The sequence below is a fragment of the Rhinopithecus roxellana genome, chromosome 4 (genome assembly GCF_007565055.1).
Source record: "Rhinopithecus roxellana isolate Shanxi Qingling chromosome 4, ASM756505v1, whole genome shotgun sequence".
NCBI lineage: Eukaryota > Metazoa > Chordata > Mammalia > Primates > Cercopithecidae > Rhinopithecus > Rhinopithecus roxellana.
The window spans coordinates 9,319,878-9,344,467 of NC_044552.1; the positions used below are offsets into that span (position 1 = coordinate 9,319,878).

Sequence of the window (24,590 nt, forward strand, 5' to 3'; positions counted from 1 at the left end):
CTCATCTGTAAAATGGGAACAGTCCCCTTCTTATGGGGTTTTATAAGAATTAAAGGAGATAATGTGTAAGAAATTTCCCTTGCAAATTAAGTACTGTCCAAATATAATAGAGTGACATTATTATTAAGCATGTTTTTATGAGAGAAAAGGGTACGGTTAGGTCAGTTAAAATTGTTCAAGTGGTTAAAGTCGTATCCACCCACACACCCATATGCATATCACTAAATCTTGCCCCCCAATATCACAGGATGGATGTGCTTTTGTTTGGAGACCAAGTCTCACTCTGTCGCCCAGGCTGGAGCTCAGTGGCGCGATCTCAGGTCACCACAACCTCCACCTCCCGGATTCAAGTGATTCTCCTGCCTCAGCCTCCGGAGTAACTGGGATTACAGGCGTGCGCCACCACACCCAGCTAATTTTGTATGTTTAGTAGAGGCAGGGTTTCACCATGTTTCTCGAACTCCCGACATCTGGCAATCCGCCCACCTCAGCCTCCCAAAGTGCTGCTAACAACCCCCAACCCACCCCACCACCCAGTGTAGGACAAGGGGTATCCAGCAGTGGGCCTGTGCTTCGCTCTGCCCTGCGTCACCCTGAGCAGCCTCCTCCACCAAAGCCTGTCCCTAGCCCTTGGCTTCAGGGTAGGAAAGGGATCCAAGAAACGTTGGTGAGCATTCTTCACCCCTGTGATTTATTTAGGGATAGGAATTTGTTTTTGTGGGTTTTTCTTCTTTTTTTTCAGAGAAGGTCTGACTCTGTCAAGCGATCCTTCTGCCTTGGCCTCCTGAGTAGCTGGAAGTACAGGCGCACACCATCGTGCCTGTTGAATAATTTATTTTTTGTAGAGACAGGGTCTCACTTTGTTGCCCAGGCTGGTCTCAAACTCTTGGGCTCAAGGGATCCTTCCGCCTGGGCCTCAAAAAGTGCTGGGACTACCGGTGTGAGCCACTGTGCCCAACCAGGGATGGGAATTTGGACCAAGCAGGGCCAATCTGAGGTCTCCCTTAAGCTGCTGCTGGAACTCTCGGGAAAAGGGTTTCTTGTACTCCAGGAGTAACCACTGTGAAAAGCAAGTACACTTGGAGATACTTCGGCTTTCCGGGGAGAACTTGCCTGATGGAAGCCAGCACAGAGATGCAGAGAGATAGGGGGACCATCTCGACCTGGCTGTACCCATCAAGGGCCCATGCCCAGGACTGCCCCTCAGACCTGGGCAAACAGGGACAGTTGGTAACCCCACAGGGAGACGACCTAGCAAGAAAGGGTCCTGAGCACACAGTTTCACTCACTGATCCAGCTCGATTGGGAGCTCCCTTGGGCATCTCAGATATGTGACCCAGTAACTTCTGGTGCTTATTGAAGTTCCTTTGACTTGAGTTTCTGACACTTGCAACTGAAAGAGTCCTAACACCCTCCCAAAGAATGTGCGCATATAAATAAAAGTCACAGTTAAAAAAGCAAAATAAATCAAAGTAGGAAACGCGGTATTTTTAGAATTAAAAAATAAGGAAATGGATCATGTGGTCCCTTCTGAGGTCGAGAGAATTTGACAAAGGGGCTCTGAAAAAAAAAGAAAACGTATACAAAATGGAAAAAGGAAACGAGACAAATGAAAACATTCTTACGGAGGAAAAATATCATGGCATGAGAAAGGTCAGAGTAATGAATGAGCAAAGACTCCAAAAACACACTTAGTGCAGTGAGGGAGAAAAGGGAACTGAAGCCAAAGAGTGGGGTAGCTCTGTTCCTTAGAGACGAAACCACGCCGAAGTGTAAGAAGACAATCTAGCCATGGCAACGGACTGGGAAGAAGATCAACCAGCTGCCACTTGGGTACATGCTGAACAATTTCACAAAGCGTAAAGCAAAAATCTAAATGGCTTCAGGTGCTCTGCCTTCAGGAAGGTAGGCAGATGAAAATGCTGGAAGAGCCGGGCGCAGTGGCTCACATCTATAATCCCAACACTTTGAGAGGCCGAGGTGGGCAGATCACCTCAGGTCGGGAGTTCGAGACCAGCCTGACCAACATGGAGAAACACCGTCTCTACTAAAAATACAAAATTAGCCAGGCGTGGTGGCTTACGCCTGTAACCCCAGCTACTCGGGAGGCAGGAGAATCGCTTGAACCAGGGAGGTGGAGGTTGCAGTGACCCGAGATCTCGCCACTGAACTCCAGCCTGGGCAGCAAGTGTGAAACTCCGTCTCAAAAAAAAAAAAAAGAAAGAAAAGAAAAGAAAAGAAAATGCTGAAAGAATAGCCAGAAGAGCTAGAGCACATGGGCTCTTCTTAAAGTGACTTAGAGCAATCATTACAAAGATCAGAGATGTTACAAAAGGTAAGGGCGCACCGGAAGTCAGGGGGAGTTACTGCTGTCACAGCCTGATGCTCTGTAGGGTGGGTCAGAGAAATCTGTGATCCTGGAGAATTTCCTTTGAGAATGTGGCCAGAAAGGAGGCAGCTAGACACCCCATCTGTGCACTAGCCACACAGAACAGAAGGATAGCCAGTCTACCTGGTTCCCCTGAAGCGGAGTGTGAGAATGGGGCCCCTAAGGACCTCTTTTTGGCCTGTTCTATCACCATTTCTAACAGTGTGGAGGGAGCCTAATGGTTGAAAACCAAAAGAGAAGTCACTCTCAGTTGAAAGGCACCAGGAAAAAAAAAAAAGAGCAGTGTGAAGCTCTGTGATTTAGTGCTTCTTCTATGAATATCCCTTCTATTCAGTCTCACCAATTCGGACCGATTTTCACTTTGTTTTCTGAAACTAATTCTAGGGTACTAATCATTTTCTTGGTCACGTTGCTCTTGGGGGTATTTTGGAAAACCTGAAATGCCTGCACAGGGTCTTGCTAACACATTTTAATTCAAGGTGTTTAGGAGAAAGGGAGGCGGTCGCTTTGAGGGAAGAAATGAACAGCACCACCTGCGCATGCACGTTGGCAAAAATATGTTTACACTGCGCGGACAGAAGAATGTTTCCCCTTAAACCATAACATTGAAAATAGAAGAGCTCGGCCTGGCGCGGTGGCTCACACCTGTAATTCCAGCACTTTGGGAGGCCGAGGTGGGCAGATCGCCTGAGCTCAGGAATTCGAGACTACCCTGGGCAACATGGTGAAACCCCATTTCTATTAAAATACAAAAAAATTAAACGGGTGTGGTGGTGGAGGCCTATAATCCCAGCTACTCAGGAGGCTGAGGCACGAGAATCACGTGAGTCTGGGAGGCAGAGGTTGCAGTGAGCTGAGATCGCACCACTGCACTTTAGCCTGGGCTAGACTCTGTCTCAAAAAAAAGAAAACAGAAGAGCTGATATTGATTAAAGGCTGTGTGGTTATATAAGAACCAGATTCACATGCCAAATCTTAAATCACAAAGAACACTCAAGTGTAAAACCATGAGGTTTACTCGAGCGTGCGATTAGATTTTCCATTGCCCTTGAAGGCAGAGAGAGGCACCACTCTGGCTAGAGCATTTGAAGATTTGTTTGCTGTAATTCACTTGTAATTTGTGAAGGCCCTACCTAGAAGCAGGATATCCTTTCTCCCTGAACCAGGATGTTGCCCAGAGTCTAAGAAAGGAAAGAGACAAAGCCCCAGGACATGGCACGTTATCCCGAAAGGCATCCCTTGCAGAATCAGACACGACAGACCACTGACATGGGCTGCACTGGCCTTTCTCTCCAGGCAGTTGCTCTCTAGAGGAGCTCTCGCCTCCAATTTCTGCAAGGGAAATGGGATGCACTTCCCAAAGCTGATGGGCAGTACATGATCCAGGCTCACCAGCACTTCCGCCTTTCTCTACAGATTCCTAGTAGCAGTGTGGGAGGTCTTTACATTGTTCTAGACATTGTGTCTTCTGCAAAGAAAGGTATGTGTAGGAATGAAAGGGGTCTTTCTACCTGGGTTCCCCATTTTGTAGCTGGAGAGATTTGAGGTCCCATGAGGTTCTGTGATTTACATGAGGTCATACTGTTGCAGTGAGAAGGCAGAAGCCAGCATGCCATGGCATAAACCTACAGCAAACAAGGTGTTCTCTCCTCTACCCATCTAGATAGCATTCTCTCCTCCACCCATCTAGATAGCATTCTCTCCTATACCTATCCAGATATCATTCTTTTGGTCTCCCAAGAGATCAGAAAGGGGTAAGGAAAAAAGGGGAATTCTTTTTCCCTTGATTTTCTTATATTATTTGACATTGGTAAAACTGACCACGCTTCTGGCAAAGTAACCACAAATATTTACATTTAATAGAAACCAAAACCCATGTTTTTCTTAAAAAAAAAAAAAAAAAAGCAACAGTTCAGACTTTTGTTAACTTACGAAATGCCCCCATCTCAGCACAATACTTAAGGAACCACTTGACTGGGACCCAATTTTTATGAATTTTAAAGGAAGAATGAAAATAGAAAGGGAATATTTAAATATGAAAATCAGCTCCTAAGTACCTAATACTCCTCAATGATATGCAAATGGTAGAAACAACAGATCAAGGGCAAAGAGAGGATGAACCCAGGGAGAGGCAGGTGCGGAAAGAGTGTGCGCAGCGTGCAAGTGAGCCCCCTTCACCAGACAAGCCACTCTGGGATTCAGACACCAGCCATGGTATTTTCCAGAGAATGCTGGCGTGTTTATTGCCCAGCAGGCCCTGCCCTGCAGCCTGAGAGCACCTACGAGCCTTTCCAAGTTGGCAACCCCCCAACAGCCAGAACAATGATTGCTTTTCTCTTGCTATAATAATGCTGTCTAGTTCATCAGAGATCCATTTTGTATTTTTCATTGAGTCCAAAGCACGTTGTTTCCTTCAGAAGAAATCCTATCATGTTTTATACACTTTAAAAAACAATCCGTCTGGTAAATTAGTAAAGATAGGAAAATTCGGATGAGAAAGCAAGGAGTTTCTCCTAGAATCTCATTATTTTATCTGAAATAAAATGTATTTTTAAAAATCCTACACATATAAAATGGCACATGCATGAGTCCAAATATTTCTCGGCTGAACAGTGTCTTAGGGAGACAGCTCTGGTGCCATAGTAAAGCCTCATGCTTTACCATTCATTCACTCACTCATTCATTTATTCATCTCATATATACTTTTTGAGCATTTACTCTCTGTTCTAAGCACTGAGGAGCAGTTAATGAGATAGAAAATAACCCTGGCTTCATGGAACAGATGCAGAGGAGACCTAGAACAAACCCATGCAAATAGGTAAATATCCTAATTCCACATGGCGAAAAACTCTTTAAAGGAAAAGCAGGGTGGTGTGCTGGCCAATGACCGGGAGTATCAGCACTGCTGACACCTGAAAGCAGAGATCTGGCTAAGGGGAAGGAGGCTGTGTAGGCCTGGAGGCAGGAGGGTGGCCAAGGCAAAGATCCTGGGGTAAGAGCAAGCTTGACCAATTTCGAGGAAAGAAAGAACAGCAGTGTGGACTAATAGCTATTGTGGTAAAGATGTAATAAGATGATGTGTGCAAAAGAACTTAACGGACCACAGAGTGATACCATGGAAAGGTATTACTTAGTGGTGCTAGAACATGTGAATTATCACATAAAGAACATCATTCTGGGCCAGGCATGGTGGCTCCTGCCTATAATCCCAGCACTTTGGGAGGCCAAGGCGGGGAGGATAGCTTGAGCTGTGGAGTTGGAGACCAGCCTGGGCAACATAACGAGACCCTGTCTCCACAAAAATTTCTTTAAAAATTAGCCTAGCGTGGTGGTGTGCACTTATGGTCCCAGCTACTCAGGAGGCTGAGGTGGGAGGATTACTTGAGACTAGGAGGTCTAGGCTTCAGTGAGCTGTGATGGCGCACCTGCACTCCAGTCTGGGCCACAGAGCGAGCCCTATCTCAAAAAAAGAAAAAGAAAAAAAAAAAAAAAAAAAGAACATCCTTCTGCATTTAGAAAGGACTAGAGTGAGAACTGCGTATATTCATTCCAGTTTTCATCTTCTACTTCCTAATAAAAAGTGGCTGGTTATTCTAAAGACCTTTCAAATATGACACATTTCTTTTGCATGAAATATGGAGTTGTACGTACCTGGAATCCTATTGAGTGTCACCCAGAAATGCTCATCGGGACTGAAAGTGTCCTTGGACCACTGGAGCAAATCAACAGCCCGTGGGTCATGCAGAACAAAGTTGGCAAACTCTCTTGATAGAGCCACATAGGCAGAGCCAAAGTAAATCGTGAGATTATGGGGGGGAGGTGGTTTCAATGCTGTTGTTCTTATCACATATGAAAGCTCTTTGCCCAGGTGCTCTTGGTGGACATATTTAGTCCGTCCAATTGCATGAGCTGGGGGCAGCACCCCTGGGGTGATATTTTTACCTTTAAATCCTTTCAGATACTGAACTATTTCCTTGTTGGTTTTCAGGGGGAAGTCTTGCCCACAGGTGTTGATAACGTACTTCCATGAGACCTCCAAGGCAGAAAGATCTTTGATGCAGTTCAGGTCAGCCTGGAGCCTGGAGATCCCACCATAGACAACTGGTTCCATCTTGGAAGCCAGAAAAGCGTTTGGGAAGCAGCTCAATAGTTGCTCTACCGCATCTTTAAATTTGGTTGTTGCTTTTTCATCCACATGAATACAGTAGATATTTTGGGGCATGTAAATAGCCCTGAAGAGCCTTGCAAAGGTGTCAAAGTGATGATGGATGACCATTATATACGCCAAGGGAAAGTCATCTTCTTCCTTAGATAAAGGGGCTGTGATGTAGTGGCTCTGGGTCAAGTATTCCTTGCAAGAAGACTTCTCATGGATCATTAGTTTGTTTTTCCACAGGAAACGTGTTTTTCCATTGATAAAAGATGTGCAAACTTGACTCAGCATCAAAGGGTCTGAGATATTTAGCCTCTGGAAGCTTTTATCTCCCCCAAAATTGAACACAGAGAAGACGATAAAAATAATTACACTAGAGACAGAAATTACAAAGAGGTAACGCATTGATAAAGGCATGCCTCCAAGAAGGGTGAAATGTCAGAGACCGTCAAAATCTGTAAGTCTTTGTTCCAAACTCACTCGTTTCCCTGAGTTCTTATTTTGGGACATACTCCAGTCACTCCTGCCCTGTTGCAGACGCTGGGAATTGATTCTGTTTCATCCCGAGAGTCCAGCTGCTGTCTCTGTCCCCGTGCCGATATTACAGCCAGATCCCGCCTCTCTCTCAAACCTCCTTTGTTTAAATCCCCGTGGCAGGTTGCTGAAGCCCAGCCTTCCCTCCTCCCTGTGCCTCTCCGTTTGCATCTGCTAGCTGTTTGGCTAAAACTCCGGTAACTCTCTTTCCCCCGGCAGATTTAGTTTCCCAGATCTCTTGTCTTTCATTTCCCATGCCACCCCCGCCCCCTGGTTATTGCCATTCAGGGAATGAGCGCAGTGAAAGCCAGAGTTGAAGTGATGAGCTCTGGCAGGCGTGCTGCTTCCTGCTAGTCCCCTAGCAGGCGGCTGGACTTGCCCTCTCTTGTTGTTCGTGGCAAGGATCCACAGTCTGGCCTCTCGGCTCTTCCAGCGCAACCCACGGGATAGAAAATAGCTTCTGTTTTCCAATGCGCTGTTTCATGAAACCTGACACAAGTGACATCTCAAATAAAAGAAAGCCTCATCCACCCCAGCTCCATTGTAATGCTTTTTTGGCCCCACCCCACTGTTTTTCAAAACAAGAGCTTACTGGAGGAGGAGTTCCTGTCCCTGGGGTCTGAAATTGCTGGGGCACCTTGGGCTCCTGACTGAAACGAACCCCTCTCCTCTCACTTCCAGCATCGGCTGTGGTGTTTGTATTAGAATATTGGGGTCAAACGAACAAGTCGTGAGCTACATCCACTGAGTTAGATGAGACCTTAGAACTTTATGGGAAATCATTTCAATCTTGGTCACAAATGATGCTCAGACAGGGGAGCATCATTTTTTTTTAGGAGTAGAATACGCAATAACCTAATATTTAAAAGCATTATTCGGAAGAACAGCTTGGGATTGGATTTTTCTTTATCATAAATTTTAGATCATTCTCTTTGCTCTACTCCATAGAAGACACTAAGAATTAGATTGATCTGCTTTCTCATTTTCTTGTTTTCTACTTGACCTAAACATCCATCATGACACTGAATGCTCAGAAGTGTCATATGCCTGCCCAGTTAAGCTTATGGACCACCTAGGAAGTGAATGTTGTTATCCCCTATTTGTAAATATAGTGGTGTTCTGGCCAAGGAGTATCAGGCTGTTTTACTTGGAAGGTTCTTGTCTTCAGCTTTCCACTTTCCCACCAACTAATTTTTAATGAAATGTAGATGAATGCATTTTATGTGGTATCCTCTTAAAATGGCTTGCAAAACACCAACTTAACCATTGACTGCCTGCCCATTTCCCCTCACTGTTTACCTGACCTCAACAACTCAGTGCCTCAACCCCAACACTTTCACTACCCCACCCCATGAAGAAAGAATGTCCTTTAATGCACATTTTCTTCCATTTGAAAAGTCTCTACCCTGCCATGAATGGAATTGACAGGACAACACACAGATTCCTTGTCTTCACAATGGGCAGGAAAGCCAGTGCTGCCCTCATGGGATTCAGGGCACCCTGAACTCCGACAGAATGACACATCATTTCCTGAGCACACTGTCACTTCCATTCTTCTAGCTCTCATTGTTTACATTTTTCATGAGTTTCCAGCTTGTACATTATTTTTCTCCCTCCCTTACCAAAGTCTGCTAAATAAACTCTCTATATAACCCAACTCTGGATTTTTAGAACAAGTAGAAAACAAGAAAATGAGAAAGCAAATCAATCTAATTCTCAGTGTCTTCTACGGAGTAGAGCAAAGAGAATGATCTAAAATTTATGATAAAGAAAAATTCAATCCCAAGCTGTTCTTCTTCTGAATAATACTTTTAAATATTAGGTTATTGTGTATTCTACTCCTAAACAAAAGAGGGATCTTGTTTAGCAAAGACTTGTGGCTAGAATGAATATTAAAATAGTTACAGTTTGACAAAGCGTTCAGTGCACATAACTTAATTTGGGCAACAGAGTCTGTTTACATTATTGTTTCCAACTGGCCAATAACATGGGGGTTTGGATTTATACAAACTTTTTTTTTTTTTTTTTGAGACAGAGTCTTGCTCTGGTGCCCAGGCTGGAGTGCAGTGGCCGGATCTCAGCTCACTGCAAGCTCCGCCTCCCGGGTTTAGGCCATTCTCCTGCCTCAGCCTCCCTAGTAGCTGGGACTACAGGCGCCCACCACCACACTCGGCTAGTTTTTTGTGTTTTTTTAGTAGAGACAGGGTTTCACTGTGTTAGCCAGGATGGTCTCGATCTCCTGACCTCGTGATCCGCCCGTCTTGGCTTCCCAAAGTGCTGGGATTACAGGCTTGAGCCACCACGCCCGGCTGATTTATACAAACTTAGGAGACAGATATTAATAGTATTACTATATTAAGAAATATAGACACTAACCAAATTAGGAATGTTCATGATACTTCTATACTCAATCCAGTACTTCAAATGGCATTGTTTGTGTGTTGAAAAATACAGTCGATTTTCCTCCCAGCTCTTTTGTCTGTCCTTAGCCCAATTTTCTCCACTCTCAGATTCTGGTATTAAAAAATCTTGACAGGAGAACTTTAAAAAAAATCACTTATCATATTAGAGGAAGACTGTTACCTGTTACCTTTCTTTTCTAGTAGGCTGTACAACCTGCTTATCCAGACACCATGCACTTTTTTGCTACTGAGACTGAACAAGTCAGTCCTCCCAGCCTGCCTTTAACTATAGCTGAGGACAAAGTTGACACTAGCCAGCCATGCCTTGTCACTCACTTTGGATACAGTTATTTCCAAACTAGCCAATTAATCAGGCTAGACATGTTAACACTCCCCTGGGGCCATCTTAGAGGCTTTCTCTGTATTCCATTCAGAAGTCTTTTATTTTGCAGACATTATTTGAGGTATGTTTGCTTTTACTTCCTTTGAGGCAGTGTCTGACTCTGTCACCCAGGCCGCAGTGCAGTGGTGCCATCATGTCTCACTGCAGCCTTGACGTCCTGGGCTCAAGCAATCCTCCTGCCTCAGCCTCACAAGCAGCTGGGATTACAGGCATGTGCCACCACGCCCAGCTAATTTTTGTATTTTTAGAAGAGATGGGATTTCGCCATGTTGGCCAAGCTGGTCTTGAACTCTTGGGCTCAAGCGATCCACCCACCTTGGCCTCCCAAAGTGCTGGGATTACAGGCATGAGCCACCGCGCCCAGCCTATTTAATGATTGTTTTTCCACTTAGGATGATATGTAGAACATAGCTCCAAAGTGAAGACAGTATCCTTTCTTTGAAACGACAGAGGACTTAGAATCTCAATGAATTAAAATAATAATAATCAAAGGCGGAAAAGATTGCCCTCCTCCATGTGCTCAGCACTTCTTGGCTTCCCATCTGAAGGCCAAGGTGGGAAAGACCTGGGGAAAACTGAGTTGGAGGCAGACAAAACTAAGAGTTTGCTACCTGCCAGGCTAAGTCAACCAGTGAGGGAGGTGGAAAAAACCTTGCATAATGCAATAAAAATCTGGGACTTCATCTCCTTGCCAGAGGAGCACCTCCAGGCAAGGCGTGCCAGCTGGAGAAGGATTGTGTCCACATTCCCTCATGCATCTTTCCTCTATTTAATTACATGTACAAATGCAAACTTCATTACACCCTCATAATTGTTCTGAGACTTGTTTGGCTGTTGTCAAATAATCGCCATCCTTTAGTTGGGAAAGGACTTGAGGGGACACAGGTTTGAGCAGCAACACTAGACAAGTAAAGTTAAATGAAAGCAAAGATGGCACTGAGAAGACTGGCTCAGAGAGCGTTTGTTAAAGTCGTGTCGAGAGGCTCAGCTGCACTGGCAGAAAGGTTAGGTAATGGGGTGAGACTGTATCCATTCTGATGGCTTTCCTTGGAAGGGTATTTTTATGTGGTTTGCTTTGTTATTGTAGAAAGTCAAATGACTCAGGGATTCATTCTTAATTATAAAATACAGGGATTTGTTTTTTCCCCAACCTAAGAGTAAGACATGGAAAAGTAGAGAATGCTGGCAGTCCAATTCATTTTGGACAGCCTATTAAGTACAGTCATCCCTTGGAGGACCTCTGAGGATACCAACGTCCACAGATGCATAAGTCCCTGATACAACATGATGTAGTATTTGCATATAACCTATGCACAGCCTTTCTTGTACTTTAAATCATCTCTAAATTACTTATAATACCAAATACAATGTAAATGCTATAATGCTACGTAAACAGTTGTTATGCTGTATTCCTTAGGGAATAATGCCAAGAAAAAGAAAAAAAAAGCCTGTACATGTTCAGTGCAGAAGCAACCATTCTTTTCCCCGCCCAAGGTTGAATCCAAGGATTCAGGACCTGGGGAAACAATGCTGAGGTTGGGTGAATCCAAGGATTTAGGACCTGGGGAAACAGTGCTGAGGATGGTTGAATCTAAGGATTCAGGACCTGAGGAAACAGTGCTGACTGTAATTCTGTTCTGGGTGGCCAGGTGGTTTATAAATTTTTTTTTTTTTTTTTTTTTTTGAGATGGAGTCTTGCTTTATTGGCAGGCTGGAGTGCAGTGGCATGATCTCGGCTCACTGTAACCTCTGCCTCCTGGATTCAAGCAATTCTCCTGCCTCAGCCTCTCTAGTAGCTGGAACTACAGGTGCATGCCACCACGCCTAGCTAATTTTTGTATTTTTAGTAGAGACGGGGTTTCACCATGTTGGCCAGGATGGTCTCCATCTCTTGACCTTGTGATCCGCCCGCCTCGGCCTCCTAAAGTGTTGGGATTACAGGGGTGAGCCACCGTGCCCGGCCGTAAATGTTTTTTTTTTTTTTTTTTTTGACACGATAATGATCATGATACTAATGTGAAGAAAGAAGACATTTCCAAAGCGCATCTTCAACTAAAACAACAATCCTCCCGTAACAAAGACATTCTCCAACTGGATTCCCTGAGGAAAATCCTGCTTCTCCGGGGACCCAATCATTTTACTTTCTATACCATTCATCTAATTAGCAACAAAAGAAGTTGTATAGATCACAGAACCCAAAGCATTATTTTAAATTCTCATCTCAGGCCGGGTGCAGTAGCTCACGCCTGTAATCCCAGCACTTTGGGAGGCCAAGACGGGTGGATCACCTGAGGTCAAGAGTTCGAGACCAGCCTGGCCGACATGGTGGAACCCCCATCTCTACGAAAAAATACAAAAATTAGCCGGGCTTGGTGGCGGGCACCTGTAATCCCAGCTACTCGGGAGGCTAAGGCAGGAGAATTGTTTGAACCTGGGAGACAGAAGTTGCAGTGAGCCAAGATGGTACCACTGCACTTCAGCCTGGGTGACAAGAGAGAAACTGCATCTCAAAAGATGAATAAATAAAAAATAAAAATTAAAAAATAGCCAGGCACAGTGGCTCATGCCTGTAATCCCAGCACTTTGGGAGGCCAAGGCGGGTGGATCATGAGGTCAGGAGTTCAAGACCAGCCTGGCCAAGATGGTGAAACCCCGTCTCTACTAAAAATACAAAAGTTAGTCAGGCATGGTGGCGGGCGCCAGTAGCCCCAGCTACTTGGGAGGCTGAGGCAGAGAATTTCTTGAACCTGGGAGGCGAAAGTTTCTGTGAGCCGAGATCGCGCCATTGCACTCCAGCCTGGACAACAGAGCAAGACTCCATCTCAAAAAATAATAATAATAATAAAAATTTAAAAATAAAAAAATAAATTATCATCTCAGAGGCGGGAAAGAAGTTTAACATGCAGAATTTTAAAGACCCAGGCGGCAAGTCCAGAGGTGGTCTTGCCATCTGTGTGAGCTGGTGTAATCTGCACCTGATTTCGATGCAGCAAAGTTTTGATGGAAACACTTCCTGGATGCTGAATGATGCCAAGCAAATACTTGCAAAAGACTGTATACGAAGTATTTAAATAGGCAAATGTTAAGGCACATGCAGCTAGGGGCAGTCTTCTATTAGCATATATCTAGCAATTAGAAATATGAAAATCCTGACATCTGGGGCCTTGGAAAATGAAAACTAAGTTGCCAAAAATAGGTCATGACCAATGAGCATCTCAAGACAAGACTCACCACTGAATTTACTTGTGGAAATTGTTTAACACTGGGAGGGTGACTGACTCATTAATTGTGTTACCAAAACATTGGTCTCCACAACTGTCAGCCAAATTGGGTGTGTCTGTAGCTTGAGGATAAGGATAGTATTGATCAGTGGATTGCAAACTTTACTTTTACATCTCATCACCTGGAGGAGCTGTAGAAATACAGGTTACAGGGCCCTAAGAGTTCAGTAGGTTCCAGGTGACTTTAATAATTGACATTTCTGACAAGTGTGGTGGCTCAGCACTTTCGGGAGGCCGAGAGAGAGGATTACCTGAGCCCAGGAGTTTGGGACCAGCCTGAGCAACATAGTGAGACCTTGTCTTTACAAAACCATTAAAAAGCCAGGCACAGTGGTGTATGACACCTACCTGGGAGGCTGAGGTGGGAAGATCACTTGCATTTGGCAGATCAAGGCTGCAGTAAGGCATGATGGTGCCACCGCACTCTAGCCTGGGTGACAAAGCAAGATCCTGTCTCAATAATAATAATAATAATTTGCATTTTGGTCCCAAATAAAGCTGAAAGTACTCATCCTAGGACCAAAGTTTGGGAGTCAAGGGACCAGAGACCAAAATTATTTGATTTTTTTTTTCCTCAATGACCCCATCTCTACTTTCCCTATAACTAATATATTGTAAGGGGGAAAAAAAAATGTTCGACCGGACGCGGTGGCTCATGCCTGTAATCCCAGCATTTTGGGAGGCCAAGGTGGGTGGATCACCTGAGGTCAGGAGTTCAAGACCAGCCTGGCTTACACGGCGAAACCCCGTGTCTACTAAAAATACAAAAATTAGCCAGGCATGGTGGTGGGCGCCTGTAATCCCAGATACTTGGGAGGCTGAGACAGGAGAATCGCTCAAACCTGGGAGTCAGAGCCCAGATTGTGCCACTGCACCCCAGCCTAGGCAACAAGAGCAAAACTCTATCTCAAACAAACAAACAAACAAAAATGGGTAAACAGTACTGTACAATTTGGAAATACTTTGTAAACATGAACTCAAATGATGGGTAATCTAACCACTACAGCAAAATTTACTATGGAAAACTAATTGGTGGTAGTAGTGGGAGAAAATGAATACACAAACACCTGGTGCTTATCTTTAAATGAGAGAAACCCTGGTTACGAGTCATCTCCCAAATGCCATCTCTAATTACTATACACAGCAACCACATCTGGGCACAATCCATATTTTACAAAATACAGAACAAAATTATTTAACAATAAACACTGCTGCATTGAGTAGTGGGCATAAGCTGGATTCGAAAACGGTGTAAGAAAAGGATTTAAAAAAAGAGACAGAGAGCTACTCAGGAGACTGAGGCAGGAGAATCGCTTGAGCCTAGGAGGTGGATGTTGCAGTGAGCCCAGATTGTGCCACTGTACTCCAGCCCGGGTGACAGAGTGAGACCCTGTCTCAACAAAAAAAAGAGAGAGAGAGAGAGAGATTGAGAGAGAAAGGAAGTAAGGCAGAAACTACCAATTTAATTCACGAAGATATGGAGCAACGGGAATCCTCACTCCCTGACGGAGGAGTGTGAATTGGTATGACAACGTTGAAAAACCAACAATGTCTACTAAAGTTGAGCGTATCTATATCCTATGACCCAAAATTCCATTCTCTAGTATTTACTCAACAGAAATGCAGTATATTCATCAAAAGACACCTAAGTCAAGATTCGCTGCGGCCGTATTCATAATAGAGCCAAACTAGAGACTATTGGTGGGCATTCCACCAACAGCAGGGTTTCTCAGCCTTGGCACTATTGGCATTTTGGGCTGGAAAATGCCGTGTTGTAAGGGCTGTGTGTTGTAGGATGTGCTGCCCTGTGCATTGTAGGATGTTGAGGGGCACCCCTCGCCTCTACCCACTAATGCCAGTAGCACCTTTTGCTTCCCTCCCTCGACCTCTGACAACCAAAAGTGTCTTCATGCCAGGTACGGTCACACACGCCTGCAATCCCAGCACTTTGGGAGGCTGAGGCACGTGGATCACGAAGTCAGGAGTTCAAGACCAGCCTGTCCAACATGGTGAAACCCCGTCTCTACCAAAAATACAAAAGTTAGGCAGGCGTGGTGGCACGAGCCTGTAATCCCAGCTACTCAGGAGGCTGAGGCAGAGAATTGCTTGAACCCAGGGGGTGAAGGTTGCAGTGAACTGAGATCACGCCACTGCCTTCCAGTCTGGGCGACAGTGAGACTTCATCTCAGAAAAAACAAAACAAAACAAAACAAAACAAAACCTCTTCAAATATGGGTTCTTCTCTCTATGTAGCAATGAGAATGAATGAAGAAGAAACGCAACTGCCTGCAACAAAAAAAGGTGAATCTCACAAACATAATGTTGAACAAAAGCAAGCCAGATAGAAAAGATAACACATGCTGTATATTTCCACTTATATGAAGTACAGAAACAAGGCTTTATATATCTAGATTATACCAGGAGTGGGAGGGGGCTGCCCTGGCAAGTGGAGTGGATGGTAATAACAGTGTACCAGGAAAGTATGAGTGACAACGCTGATAGCTGGCATTAGGTGCCAGACTCAGAAGGTCACTGGTGTTTGCCCCCAGTCACTCAGGTAGCAATGGCTGACCTGAGACCTGAATGTGAATGTCTTGGCTCCCAAGCTCTTGCTCTTTTGCGCATCCTTTTGCAGTGCCCTTTCTGGGAGGCCCGGGAACATCTTGGTGTCAGGGCCCAGATCCGCTTCATGGAAAAATCCTGAGACATAAGGAGAACTGTGGTGTTCGCTTTCATTTATTTATTTTTAACTTTTTAGAGAGACAGAGTCTCATTCTGTTGCCCAGGCTGGAGGGCATGGAGTGCAGTGGCAAGATCTCAGCTCACTGCAGCCTCAAACTCCTGGGCTCAAGTGATCCTCCTGTTTCAGCCTCCCAGATTTTGATCTCTAAATACCATTCCCTATTCAATAGAACCAGGGCTTCCTTCTTGGAGAGAATGGCTGATTGCAAGACTGGGGCAGGTTAAGTGCAGGATTAGCTTGGAACATCTGTGCCAAAAAGAATCACGGGGACTTGCTGAAAGAACACACAAGCCAGCTTGAACAGGCTTTCACTGGCCAAGTCTGGGACAATTCGAGCAGTAAAGTAAGTAAAAAGAGTAGTGGATTATAACCCATTGAATAAATAGAAATCTAAGTCCCTAGAGATACAAATAAATAAGCCAACACACAGAAGAAGAGATGGCTCTACCTTATAGTTGAATGTCAACTAATAAACATAGAAGAAGGATGAATTTTATATAAAAATCATGATTTGGTAACTATCACAGTAAAAATTGAGTCAGGCAAGATCCAATGAATGGCAAAACTGGGGAGTGATTATTTGATAAATAGGATATCTACTTAGTAATAATTAAAAACACTTCCTAGCTTTTCACTGGAGAAATGTGTCAGGTACTGTCTTAGGCAACTGATAAAAAGTCATCATCATCATAAGGCTCTACAGCATTATTTCTGCCATATGTTTCCCTAAAAGGTATAACCTAAATCTAATCATGAGAAATCACCAGAGCTGCACTCTTCAAAAATGAGAAGATCTTAGAAGACAAAGACAGACTGAGAAATTGTTCCAAACTGGAGGGGACTAAAGAGATATGATGGCCAAGTTTAGCTCAAGATTCTTGATCAGAACCCAGATTCGTGAAGGACATGATGAGTATAACCGTGCATACAGGAATGGGGTCTGTGGATTAAATAGTGATGCTACTATCACTTGATAGTTGTACTGTGGTTACGTGGGGGTGGGTGTCTTTGTTGCTAGGAAATATGCTTTGAAATATTAAGGGATAACTTGCAAATAGTTTAAGAAAAATATATGAATAAGAGAGAGAGGAGAATATGATTAGGCAAGTGTACAAAATATTACGGTTTGGGAAACATGGGTAAAAGGTATACGAGAGCTCTTTATACTATTCTTGTAAGTATAGTAAGTTTGAACTAGTTTAAAATAAAAGGTTGAAGGAAATCTTTGTGATCTCGGGATGGCAAAAATTTCTTAAGGTAGGACATAAAATCATGAACCATAAAAGAAACAAAAAGTATAATGATTCCATAAAGCATATTTTTATATGTGGATGGGTATGTCATAGATTACCAACATATTATTAATGTTGATTATCTCTGGAAAAAGAATGTAATACAGAGAAGGATGAGGAAGTATGGATATGTTTTATTTTTCTTAATCTTTTGTGTACTGTTTACATTTTTAAAATAAGGATATACTACTTTCATAAAAACCAGCTTTACAATATAAATAATAAATAAAAGGTTGAAAACCTCTCTGAGATCTTTCAACATTTTATAGATCTTCAAAGAGCAGTATTTTCTTTTCTTTCCTTTGTTTTTTAAGAGTCTGTCACCCAGGCTAGAGTACAATGGCGCGATCTTGGTTCACTGCAACCTCCACCCCCTGGATTCAAGCAATTCTCCTGCCTCAGCCTCCTGAGTAGCTGGGATTACAGGCACCCACCACCACACCTGGCTAATTTTTTTTGTATTTTTGGTATAGACAGGGTTTCACCATACTGGCCAGGCTGGTCTCAAACTCCTGACCTCAGGTGATCCGCCTGCCTCGGCCTCCCAAAGTGCTAGGATTACAGGCGTGAGCCACCGCGCCCGGCCAGTATTTTCATTAAATAAGTTGCATGACTTACAGGAACTTCAGAGAAGCAGTATGTAGATGAGAATGATCATGAATTAGGGGTGAAACACACTTAGATGAAGTAATTTTACCTTTTGAAGCCTCAGCTTCCTCATCTGCAAATTGGAGATAAAAACCATATTCCTCAGAGGTTTCCTGTGAAGTTCAGATGAGTTAACCAAATAAAGCATCAATGTTAGTCTCTCTGCTGTCTCTTTGATAAAATATTTGTCCTATAGAATTTCCTCTTTAGAAAATATTTACATTCCTGTCAACAAAACAGTGCCAGTGTTAGAGTTGCCTAGGTTGTCTGATTGATAGAAATTGTCTGACTCAATAAAATTAATATAGGATATTTATTAAAATGTGATTCCACCTAAAGAGCGATGCTCTATTAACAGATATGGCTCTTCCCTGCCTTTTATGACCAAATGGAAACTGCCTTTCTGATATTTTGAAATCTAGTGTTTAACATGGGATGAGTTATTCAGTAAGGAAGTGCTTTTCAATGATGACACATATTGGAAACAATTAAAGTTGACCCTTGGCAAACATTTATTTACAATTGCTTACTTTATTGTAATAACACAGTATATAATTGTTACTGGTAAAGCTTCCGGTCAACAGCAGGGTTTTTTTGTGTTTTTTTCTTTTTTTTTTTTTGAGATGGAGTCTCACTCTGTCGCCCAGACTGGAGTGCAGTGGCATGATCTCAGCTCACTGCAACTTCTGCTTCCCTGGTTCAAGCAATTCTCCTGCCTCAGCCTCCCAAGTGGCTGGGACTACAAATGCACACCACCACACCCGGCTAATCTTTGTATATTATAGTAGAGATGAGGTTTCACCATACTGGACAGGCTGGTCTCCAACTCCTGACCTCGTGATCCGCCCGCCTTGGCCACCCAAAGTGCTAGGATTACAGGCATCAGCCAATGTGCCCAGCCAACAGTAGGTTTTTAGTAGTTAAGTTTTTGGGGAGTCAAAAGCTATACATAGGTTTTTGGCTACACAGGGGTTCAGTGGGCCTAACCCGCACATTGTTCATTGGTCAACTGCATTTGTCTGACACCTGTAGATAGAATGGGCACAGCTGCTCTCAGCCAGAGGTATCTGGCCAAAAGGTTTCAACTGCCCTGGGTTTTACCTGCCATATATGCTGCTGAGACCAACGTGTAGCCCATCTGTAACCCAGTCCCAGCACGTCAGCATGCACAGACATGGCAGGGAAGCTCAGCAGTGAGGTATAAGGAACAGCAAAGGAGGCTGCCTTACAGAAATCAGTTTAGGAAGCTAAAAACACACACTGGGAAAAAAATGACACATGGGGAAAAGATCAAGTCATTTCTAGCTGCCCTTGGAACTAGACCCTGCAACCTTTGGAACAACTCCAAGTTTCTACTTTCAGGCCCCACATCTTGTCAACAGTGACCTATCATTGTAACTGATTTCATTCCCTAACCTTGCCTTTTCTTTGATTTCATTTCCCCTGCCATCTTAACCATCCCTTGTACTGCTTGGGAGCTGAAAAGCAAGGACGCCTTACACCCTACTCCACTGCTGGCTTTTGCCTGAAGACACTTGAGTCTCCCAGACCAGGACTAAACGGGAAAGTCACGAGAGCAGCTAAAAACAGCTTCGCATGGCTCAGTATTTGAATGGAAAATTCTACAAGGGTGACTGATTTACCCTTCATGAAAACTGTTATGATTTTTCACCAAGGCACGAAGGAGGTTAGGATTGCAACGATCATAGGAATTTGAAGTTCACTTTATTCCTAATAAGGAGAAAACTAGAAAGAGACATATTTATGAATCCTTCAAGGTAAAAACAAAAGAACATGAAACCCTGTCAGACACTCCTAAATTTGTCAAGCTCAGGAACACAAAAGGTAGTATTTAAAGCAGCAGAAATCACTAAGGAAGTTTGGAGTGAACTGGTTTGATGTGGATTTAAACAAAACTCCTAAATTTCTAGGTGGTAAAATGTACATAGCACAGACCAATGAGCACCCACAAAAATGGAGACCACAGCCAAGGGACAGCTCTTGTAAAATGGAAAAAAGCCAAAAGAGTAAAAGCAAAAAGCACTAACCAGGACTTCAGCACAAACCCTTCAGCTCATCGTGCAAGAGCTGAGAGGAAAAGGACATAAACTAGAAATACAAGATACAGTTTTATTAGAAAGGAGGGAGCTGTACCCACTTGATTCTTAAAAAGAGGGATGATGGTTTACATAAAATCGCAGAAAAGGAATCTAATCACAGTAACTACATATTAGGATTAAATTAAATTGCTTTGTTTATTTGTTTATTTATTTTCCCAGGAGCTCTCTGACCATCCTATTTATTTATTTATTTATTTATTTATTTATTTATTTAAGACAGAGTTTTTGCTCTGTCACCCAGGCTGGGGTTCAGTGGTGCAATCTCAGCTCACTGCAACCTCTGCCTCCCAGTTTCCAGTGATTCTCCTGTCTCAGCCTCCCGAGTAGCTAGGATTACAGGCGCCTGCCACCACGACCAGCTAATTTTTTGTATTTTTAGTGGAGACGGGGTTTCACCATGTTGGCCAGACTGCTCTCGAACTCCTGACCTCAGGTGATCTGCCTGCCTCCACCTCTCAAAATGCTGGACTACAGGCGTGAGCCACTGCGTCTGGCCCCATTAATTAATTAATTTAATGTTTTATTTTATTGTGTTTTATTTTATTTTATTTATTTATGAGATAGAGTCTCACTCTGTCACCCAGGCTGGAGTGCAGTGGGGTGATCTCAGTTCACTGCAACCTCCGCCTCCCAGGTTCAAGCAATTCTCTACCTCAGCCTCCCGAGTAGTTATGATTATAGGAGCCTGCCACCACACCCGGCTAATTTTTTTGCACTTTTAGTAGAGATGGGGTTTCACCAAGTTAGCCAGACTGGTCTTGAACTTCTGACCTCATGATCCACCTGACTCAGCCTTCCAAAGTGTTGGGATTACAGGGCTGAGCCACCACGCCCGGCCTATTTTATTTTATGAGATGGAGTCTTGCTGTCGCCCAGGCTGGAATGCAGTGACGTGATCTCGGCTCACTGCAACCTCCGCCTCCTGGGTTCCCGCAATTCTCCTGCCTCAGCCTCCCAAGTAGCTGGGATTACAGGCGCACACCACCGCGCCTGGCTAATTTTTGTATTTTTACTAGACACGGGGTTTCACCGTATTGGCCAGGTTGGTCTCTATCTCCTGACCTCAGGTGATCCGCCCACCTCAGCCTCCCAAAGTTCTGGGATTACAGGCATGAGCCACCAGGCCCAGCCCATTTATTTATTTTTTAAATGAGTCTTAGCTATTTTCTTGGTCACAGGATTTAGGAGTTACAGACCTAAACTAACATTTTGTCCATACAGTGTGTCCTTAATTCAATGTCAGACAATTTCATCTCCTAATAGACCCCATTTAAAATTCAAATGTAATCATCTTGACACTGACACTTACTAGCTGGGTGTCCTTGGGCAAGTAATACAAACTCCATATCTCAGTGTCCTCAGCGATTGCAACAATCTTAATTCAAAGAAATAATGTCCAAAGGGCACTTAGTCCTCTTCTAAGAAGATATATCAAAGGCCAACAAGTACATGATGTCCAACATCATTGTTAATTAGGGACATGCTAATCAGAACTATAAGAGGATACCACTTCACACTCACTAGAAGGGCTAAACTAAAAAAGATAGACAATAACAAGTATTGGCAAGGATATGAGAAAATTGAAACCCTCATACACTGCAGGTGGGCATGCAAGATGTTGCAACCCATTGGAAATCAGTTTAGCAGTTCCTTAAAATGTTAAGTATAGAATTAACATAGGGGGCTGGGCGCTGTGGTTCACACCTGTCATCCCAGAACTTTGGGAGGCTGAGGCAGCCGGATCATTTGAGATAAGGAGTTCAAGACCAACCTGAACAACATGACAAAACCCCGTCTCTACTAAAAATACAAACAAATTAGCTGGATGTGGTGGTGTGTTCCTGTAGTTCCAGCTACTTGGGAGGCTGAGGCACGAGAATTGCTTGTGAGGCAGAGGTTGCAGTGAGCCAAGATGGCACCACCACACTTCGGCCTGGTGACAGAGTGAAACTCTGTCTCAATTAAAAAAAAAAAAAAAAAAAAAAAAGGCCGGCGTGGTGGCTCACGCCTGTAATCCCAGCAATTTGGGAGGCTGAGGCCGGTGGATCACTTGAGGTCAGGAGTTCGAGACCAGCCTAGCTAACACAGTGAAACCCTGTCTCTACTAAAAATACAAAAATTATCCAGGCATGGTGGCACATGCCTGTAATCCCAGCTACTTGGGAGGCTGAGGCAGGAGAATCGCTTGAACCTGGGAGGTGGAGGTTGCAGTGAGCCGAGATCGTGGCATTACACTCCAGCCTGGGCGACAAGAGTGAAACGCTGTCTCAAAATTAAAAAAAAAAAAAGAATTAACATAGGGACCAGCAGTTTCACTCTTGGTGTCTACCCAGGAGAAATGAAAACATGTGTCCCCACTTGTTCAGGAATGTTCACAGCATCATTCTTCACACAAGCCAAAAGTAGAAACAACCCAAATGTCCATCAATGGATGAAAAAATAAACATGGTATATCCATACAATGGAACAGCATCCATTTCTACAAAAAGTGAAGTACTGATTCACGCTATAACACGGATGAATCTCAAAAACATGGCAGTAAGTAAAAGGAACCACGCATGAAAGAACAAGTATTGTATGATTCAGTTAATATGAAATGTCCAGAAAAGGCAAATCCAAAGAGCCAGAAAAGTAGGGATTGGGTGTGGAAATGGGAGGTGGTCATGAGGTTTCTTTGTGTAGTGATAAAATGATTCTAAATTAGCCTGGGATCATGGTTGCATAACTGTAAAGGCACTTAAAATCATTACATTGTACACTTAAAATGGGTGAGTTTTATGGTATATAAATTATATGTCATAAATTTCACACTATGCAAATTATATCTCAATAAAGCTGTTATCTTTAAGAGGGGAAAAGGCCATCAGTTTAGTGCCTGGCATTGTAAGAACTTATGGGATGATGATGACTGGCAAGCCTTCTAGAAAGGCTGTATGGTGCCTAAAACTGGGGCTGGGAACAGCTGTAACTCTGTCAATCTGTTGTAGATTCTATCAGTGACTTGCACGGTAGAAACCTATTTGATTTTTTTTTCTTTTTTAATTTCACATTGCAGGTCTTATTAGCAGAAAACTGCTGTATTTGTGTGAAAGCAACAACACAATTTATTTCATACTAGCAACATAAGGTGAATTTGAATTCAATCTGACACCAAGCTTTGCGTCGGTTGAGGCTCACAAAGATATAAAGCTCCCTACTCTCCAAGACTCTGCTTTCTGGCAGCAGCAACAGATGATTAAACCGCAAACCCTAACAAAAGTGACAACAAAAAGTACTTGGGGCACAAAGGACAAACTACTCTGCCTGGGAGCAGGGGCTTGTCAATGATTTGGGAGCAAGACCAACTCAACTGGATCCTCAAAGATAACCAGGATTTTTGTAGGCCAAGAAAAGCCTAGGGGGAAAACTGGCTCGAAGGCAAAGAGGTCTGTTTGAATTCCCTGAATTGAATTCAGAGTCCCTTGAATTCCCTGCAATTACACAATTACCTGCCAAATCAACTACTTCAACTACATTTTCTGAATATTTTAAATCACATCCTCTCAGGGCCAAAATAACTCTGCTAAATTCCCTTAATTAATGATTTTACTTTTTTAGACCTGAACTAAAACATACAGGAATTTGACCCAGCAAACTCTTAGACCCAAAGGAATATAAATCATTCTGTCATAAAGATACATGCACACATATGTTCATTGCAGCACTATTCACAATAGCAAAGGCATGAAATCAATCTAAATGCCCATCAATGACAGACTAGATAAAGAAAATGTGGTATATATACACCATAGAATACTATGCAGCCATGAAAAGGAACGAGACCATGTCCTTTGCCGGGACAGGGATGGAATTGGAAGCCATTATTCTCAGCATACTAATGTAGAGACAGAAAACCAAACACCGCATGTTCTCATAAGTGGGAGCTGATTGATAAGAACTTTTGGACACATGCAGGGAACAACACTCACTGGGGCTGGTGGGGGACGTGGCGGGAGGGAGAGCATCAGGTAGAAGAGCTAATAGAGATGCCGGGCTTAATACGTAGGTGACGGGATGATCTGTGCGGTAAACCACTGTGGCACACGTTTACCTATGTAACAAACCTGCACATCCTGCACATGTACCCCTGAACTTAAAATCAAAATTGAAAGAACAAAAGCAACATACAAATTCAGTCCTCAAATGCATGGAGGGTAATTGATACTGACCCTAGCAATCAGATGACTAACAACTCCCAAAGGCAGACCACACTCCCAAGAGTGTTTTCTAATGGATTTAGCGTAGGTGGCAGCAAAGGATGTCTGTCCTTTGGAAAAGTTGGTGGAGGTGATGAGGGAGTTGGGGTTTAGGTTTAGGAATCCCACCCTGTCGACTGCTTAAAAGCCGAGCTAGAATTGAAAAATCAGAAAATAAACTTCCTGTAATGCTGGAGGGGAATTTTCTCCATTTGTTTATTTATTTATTTATTTATTTATTTTATTATTATTTTTTTTTTGAGACGGAGTCTCGCTCTGTCGCCCAGGTTGGAGTGCACTGCCCGGATCTCAGCTCACTGCAAGCTCCACCTCCCGGGTTTACGCCATTCTCCTGCCTCAGCCTTCCCAGTACCTGGGACTACAGGCGCC

At 43.5% G+C, this 24,590-nt stretch overlaps 1 protein-coding gene across 4 annotated transcripts in view; it reads right to left on the reverse strand.

The window, feature by feature from the left end:
• LOC104671974 (glucosaminyl (N-acetyl) transferase 2 (I blood group)) overlaps nt 1–24,590 on the reverse strand; it is a 108,417-nt gene that overhangs the window by 64,192 nt on the left and 19,635 nt on the right. The window contains exon 1 of one of the 4 annotated variants that reach the window (XM_030929509.1): nt 6,041–7,488. The exons of the other annotated variants lie outside the window; for them this stretch is intronic. Within the exon in view, the coding sequence (XP_030785369.1) occupies nt 6,041–6,959 (919 nt within the window). The 5' untranslated portion in view covers nt 6,960–7,488. Of the gene's footprint in view, nt 1–6,040; nt 7,489–24,590 lie in introns of those variants that run through there. 4 annotated transcript variants of the gene reach the window in all.